Below are 6,702 nucleotides of genomic sequence, written 5' to 3'. Positions count from 1 at the left end.
CAAGAACAGAAGACCTGGGGTTAAGTGGCTTGAAAGCAAAATGCTAATACAGAGCTCTTTATTGACACAGCTAAATTTAAACCATCAGTTATTGGACCAGCCACTCGATCGGACACTCCTTCTGGTTCAATATTCCTCATGAAATCTGTGCCATTTGTCATGTTTTACTTGACATTTCAAGCATGGCCCCGTGTTTAAAAATGGTAACTAACCTCAGTCGAACTCACATCAGAGTCTAACTCAAACAAGAGTGCACAGTGTAATGATTTATTTGAAACATGAAAACACGTACACATAGAAACACGTCTTAGCAAAACGGACTTCAGATAAGAGTACAATAGAGACTTAACATAAATGCAAACATCTGCAAGCAGCTTTTTTTCCGTTTTTGATTTCCTTGAATGGAGACCGAATCCATTCTGCTCTGCTGACTATCCTGACGTTGTGTTAGATGTTACGTGTCACTCCTGACAGTCTTTGACGAAGCCTTTCCTCCAGACACATTGACAGCTGTAGGTGCATTATACATTCTAATAAGACCGATTGAAGCTGATCCGGTATTAAAACGTTACAGCATATCAAAATACAGTGGCTATAAAAAATATCATTTCACTGTAAATCAGATATCTGAATCCAATCATAATCGTTAAACCAGCACATACATAAATAAATATCCTTTATATGGGTTATAAATCTCAATATAAACTTGAAGTATTAATATAGTTGAATCCGACCCCATGCCTCCTAAGACTATACATGTAACTCTAACGGATGAATCTCATCACTCGTCATGACTCGATGCCAACTCAGAGGCTCCGTGGTAGCGAGAGCAAAGTAGTGCTTCGCACTCTGGCCCTTGGATTTGTTCCCAGGTTAATAGGCCCATCCGCTGCATGCTACAGGACACTCTGAGTTCATAGTCATGACCGGTCACAAATGACCGACGGATGTATCGGCACACGATGCCGGTGTCTTGGCTGCGTGTGAGGCTCAGGGCTGCTGTGCTGAGCCCATACGGACTACAGCTGGGACGGGTGATCCAGATCTCCGCAGCTGTCCGGGTAATGGCTGAGGGTCTCGAGCATTAGCTCGGCTGGCACTCGTTCTTGCTGCAGGTGGCCTGCCGCTCGATATGCCAGGTGCCCTCCTCGTACGTGCAGTAGCAGATGGTACATTCGTCGATCTTAACCTCTCGGCCGGCCGGGATCACCGCTGTGTCCGCGTAGCAGTTTGGCCCTGTGGGAGAGATGGGAGAGGTTGCATCAAATTGAGAGAAAGCCTGTTGAGATCTGCCAACACAACTGCAAGCCCTGGATTTGAGTGGCAGTAACTGTCATGGATCAAGCTGGAATGATGTCAAATGACCTCATGTAAGTTTTATGATGTTTTCAAGTTAGCAGTCAATCTAAGCACAATACTATGACCCGAGTTAGTTCTTTTTCTGCATGTACATGGCTGCAGACCAATAAAGAAATTATGAATTTAATATTTACTGTAAGAGCCAAATGATTTTTCAGTTGATAAATTATAAAATTGCTTGATTGAGATGCTTCAGTCAATTCTGCTTTAGATGTGACAGAGGAATACTTTGTTGTATAAAGGTATAAAATCCAGGGTGTTATTCTAGTTTTATTTAGTATAAATTTACTAAATTTGATCAAATATCTGCCATATAAACATCAAAAGTCAAATGCAGTGTTGATTATAGTGACAATGTCACCCCCCAAAAAACTTGACATACAGTTGTTCCAACTGTATAATTTGACAATTTTAATCAATAACCAATCATTTAATTAAATAATTACATTTTTAATTTGAACACCATTGTTACTTAACTTAGAACTTTATAGAAATTTACAGAACTTAAAAAATGAATCTCAGTATAGTGAGGGAGTCACTTGTGAAATCAGTAACAGCTCTAAATGATTCAGTCTGTTTCATGAATCTTTATAAATACCTCATATCAAGCAATCACTTCATGAAAGTCATTTTTCATTGGTATTAAACACTGGTATGCAAAAGACCATATCTGATTAATTAGAAATAAGCCAATAAAGAGACATACTACCTAGGTGCAGCTTCCAGCTAATGATTCTTGGTTAATTTTGTATTGGACATGAAAAATTTCTGACAGTTCAGTGATGGAGTCACTTGTAAACCCAGTAACAGCTCTGGATGATTCACTGAATTTGATTCAAACCGTTAGCTGATGAATCTTATCAAATTATACATTAAAAACAACCAGTTCATAAGAGTCACTTTTTCATTGGCATTCAACACAGGTATGCATAAGGTGGTATCTAACAAAACTGAATATGGATACACACAAAGCTTTCCCACTTGTCACCAATTGTGAATGGATTAAAAATTATTCTTGCAAATTTTTTGCCACATTTGTGACAATATTGGTTGCAGTGTGGATCTTTAATGCAGCTCACTTCATTGAGGAAGGGAAATCTTGTCTTTGTCACGGTTGTTTGCAGGCAAAACGATGACGGCAGAAGAATAAATTCCAATATCCTCAAGTTTACGGAATAATCCAACTAGGCAGACATACAGAGGGTGCAAAAACAACATAGCATAACGGTGACTAAACACCAACTGAACGTGAGGGAAGGGTTTATACAGACAAGACAAACGAGATGATAAATCAAACACAGCTTGACACAAATGATTACAAATGAGGAGAGGGAATTCAAACAAAGGAAACAGGAACTAATGACCAACAAACTAAAAGACTGCGAATGACCAAACTAAAGTCCATGATTGTGACAGTCTTGGCATCTTGACAGCATTCCATACTGAACACATAGATGGCAATCAGTCTTTATTATAATGGTGTTAAATGTTTCATAGGACAATAGTAACTTTAAAGATTTTCACAGTTCAACATCAGACTTTCCATAAAACATTACTGTATCATAACTTCATAGAGGAGTAATTGCTGAGCTCTCTGTGTAACATCAACATTTATCAAGCCACAAGTGCAGACTCAAACCTTTAGTGTGCTGATCCATAAAGCTCTTCCATTGCATACATTTTTAACTACTCTTATGCAAATGCTCTTTCAAAACGTAAAAAAATTATTCAAACGTATGTGTTTAAACCTGAATCCAGCTATAATGCTTTTGAGGACTTGCTAGAGAAAATAGTAATAGCTGTCGATTAAACCAACACACTGGCGAACAGAAATAAAAAAGATATGGTATAATATATACAGTACTGTGCAAAAGTCTTAGGCCACTAGTATTTTCATCAACAAAAATGGTTTTAGGTCAGTTATTTCTGTTTTGCTGTAGTGTGTCATAAATATCAGTTTACATTTCCAAACATTATTTTTGCCATTAAATGTAATAATCCAGTGGGATTTTTGTGTGCACAAGGAGTTTGACAACACAGAGATCTGATCTCACCATCATCAGTCTGTCTGGAAGAAACAGAACAAACTGAGACAGACTCAATCCAGAAGAACTGTGGCAATGTCTCCAAATTACTTTAAGAAACCTGCAAAGCTACAGTACTGTGCAAAGTTTTGGCACTTGTGTAAAAATGCTGTAAAGTGAGTATGCCATCAAAAATAATGCCATAAATAGCTTTTATTAATTAAATTCTATTAACTTAACTAAATTAAATCAACATATGTTGTGACCACTATATGCGTTAAAAGAAGCTTTTGTCCTAGGTGCACTTGCTCATTGTTTTTCAGGTAGTTTTGTAGGTTTCTTGAAGCATCAGTGTGGAGCACTGGCTGCTGTCAGACTCCTTGTGCAAACAAAAATCTCACTGGATTATTACATTAAATGACAAAAATAATGTTTGGAAATGTAAACTGATATTTACTACTTACACACTAAAGCAAAACATAGAAATAACCTAAGAAATGGCCTAAGACTTTTGCACAGTATTCTAGGTGCTTTAAGCAACAGTATTCAAAGCCATGGCACAGTGGCTTGTGCATGTGTATGTGTCACATAGAAAGCAGTTGTGTCAGTAAACAGCCATCCACGCTACTGTCTTGTCTTAACTGCCCTATTATTACTGTAAAGGCAAAAAGACCATGAACAAAAGCAAAAAGGAAAACATCCAACTACAGCCAGTGGATGATAGATTGGCACTGCTATGCCACATCATGCACTGGACCATGCAGATCTAAAATGACTCAGGACAAACACTAAATGGCTTGTCACATTCGGAGACATACTGTACACTATCTAGAAAAAGACAGTTTGTCATGACAAACTCACACACTGACTACTAGACAAAACCTTGCTTTAAATGTTTGAATATTTTAAAGCTTGAATGAATGTATGGATGGAAGGCTTTTCACTACGGCACAATCAAATCTGATCAATTCGAAAAAATAAAGCCTACTAAGTCAGAACAGCCTGAAGTACTGTGCAGAGTTTGGTGAACACAGCTTGAAAGCTCTAGCAGGAATTAATGGCATTTTACACAGTACACGATTGGTAGCAAGCTTTGCATTCATTTGCCTTATAAATGATTGGGGGTGTGAAGCAGGGTATGATACTGCTTCAGCCCCATGCTAGAATAAGTAAATATTGCATTCTGCGCTGCGTGTAAATGATAGTTAATAAAGCTAAAGGTGAAGTTTATGTCAAAATACATTCTCTTCACCTAGTTTATTGTTCATTGGCTTTTTTAAGTAAGTCATTTCATGGGTTTATCTCCCCCAAAAGTGTAAACATGCCTCCCAGGAACCATCAAAACATTTAGAGTGATCCGCTCACATCTGTCAATCTCTAGCTCAACCAATAGCGAGAGTTTGGGACAGGGTAGCAAGCTGAACAAAAAAAACAAACAAACAGATTCTGATGTAGAATTCCAAGCCAAATTTTGAAGACTTGCCAAAATATGCAAAGACAAAGGAGTAAAACAAGAGTAAACATTTTAGCTTTTGAGATTTGGGTTTCAATGGAGATTCCAAAATTGCTGAGATTCTTTTTGAGCAAAACTTATGTTTTTGTCACGTTATATCTTTAATTGACAAGCCCCAGATAAAGTAGTAAGATATTGTAAGGACCTGAATAATTGTTATGGCGTGATGAGTGTAAGGGGCGTTTGCAAAGGTTGTGTGAAAATATGCTTTATTTTTGTAATTGAGTGGTGGCACCACTACCTGTCACACTAGTATTCATACCAATTGTGACTCCAGACCACAAAACCAGTCATAAGTAGAACTAATTATCTAAATTATAGATTTTTTTTCTTTTATGCCATAAATCATTAGGATATTAAGTAAAGATCATGTTTCATGAAAATATTTTCTATATTTCCAACAATAAATATATCAAAACTTAATTTTTGACTAGTAATATGCATTGCTAGGAACTTCATTTGGACAACTTTAAATGCAATCTTCTTAGTATTTAGATTTTTATGCACCCTCAAATTCCAGATTTTCAAACAGTTGTATCTCAGCCAAATATTGTCATATCATAACAAACCATACATCAATGGAAATCACATTTATTCAACTTTCATATAGTTGAAAAAATTATAAATATGTGCATTTTCAATAAGCCCATCTGCTATTTTTGTTCAGACCAGTGTGAAAATTGACCCATATTTTTAGGCAGCAATCACGCAGTTGTAAATGTGAATCGGTGGGTTGACCACAAGCAATGCTTCCAAAAATCAAAACAACTGCTTTTCAAAAAAATAAAATTATTATAATATAGCCTAATATTTGATATTTTTTACTCATCCCTTTTCTTAAAAAATGGTTTTTAGGCTAAAATGTTAATCATTTTATAAAATATTTTGTTTTTGTGAAAACCTGTACCTAAATTGTAAATCATGTCTTGTAAGTCATGTCATATTTTAGCATGCCATAATCAACTTTATTCGTATAAACCATTATTTGCCATTTGTGGCCATTTGAATGCTAAGTGGCTAGTTACTTTGAAATCCACAAGCCACAGTGGTTGGTGTATAAAAAAAGTTCATGCCGAGCCCTGATTGGGTGTGAACCTTTGCTGTCCAAAATCACTTACTCATTCACTACTCCCTAGTGATTGTAACTATGTGGAAAATCAAGGAATAGATTTTGCACATATATGGCTATTCTTCTGGGAACTACTGTACATATAAGAGCTAAATGCATTATTAGTATGCAGCAGCCATGAGAAGATGAAAAATATGATCATGTGCAGTGTGCACACCAGCAGGATACTTGCGAATGAGCTTGGAAAGCTCTGGCTGCATCCATTCCATTGATAATAAACCGAGAACATGCTGTGTAAAATGGCTTTTATTTTTCAGTCAGAACTTTTCAATGGAAGTTACACTGTAGTACTCTTCAGCAATGAGTAACTGCCGGAACAGGCTGCAGGACTATGCTGAATTTGGTGGATGCAGTTAGGTTTAGAATTTAAATGTTACGTCTCAGGTTAGAAATAAAAAATAAAAAACCTCAAAAAGGTAATAATGTCTTTGTCAAGATAACAAAATGAATACAAAAATTATGCCATTAATAAAAAATGCTACCTAAGAGCAGCTTCCATTTAGCCCTTTTTTACTCCACCAAAACAAGGATGAATTGGTATTCAGCCTCTAAAAGACATTATCATAGGAGATGGAAGACTACATAAAAAGAATGCGGCCACATCAATCATCTTGAATATTTGGCCAGTGCTGTCAAGATGTCATCCAATCCATATTTATAATGATTTCAGAGCAAAC

At 36.5% G+C, this 6,702-nt stretch overlaps 1 protein-coding gene across 1 annotated transcript in view; it reads right to left on the bottom strand.

The window, feature by feature from the left end:
* Positions 1-241: 241 nt before the first annotated feature.
* vwc2 (von Willebrand factor C domain containing 2) overlaps positions 242-6,702 on the bottom strand; it is a 26,578-nt gene continuing 20,117 nt past the window's right edge. Inside the window, exon 4 of the mRNA XM_059566652.1 lies at positions 242-1,236. Within this exon, the coding sequence (XP_059422635.1) occupies positions 1,085-1,236 (152 nt within the window). The 3' untranslated portion in view covers positions 242-1,084. The remainder of the gene's footprint in view (positions 1,237-6,702) is intronic.

This window comes from Carassius carassius, chromosome 14 (assembly GCF_963082965.1).
Source record: "Carassius carassius chromosome 14, fCarCar2.1, whole genome shotgun sequence".
Taxonomy (NCBI): domain Eukaryota; kingdom Metazoa; phylum Chordata; class Actinopteri; order Cypriniformes; family Cyprinidae; genus Carassius; species Carassius carassius.
Note: the sequence above shows the minus strand (reverse complement) of the source record. Positions and strands in the feature narration are given on the sequence as shown.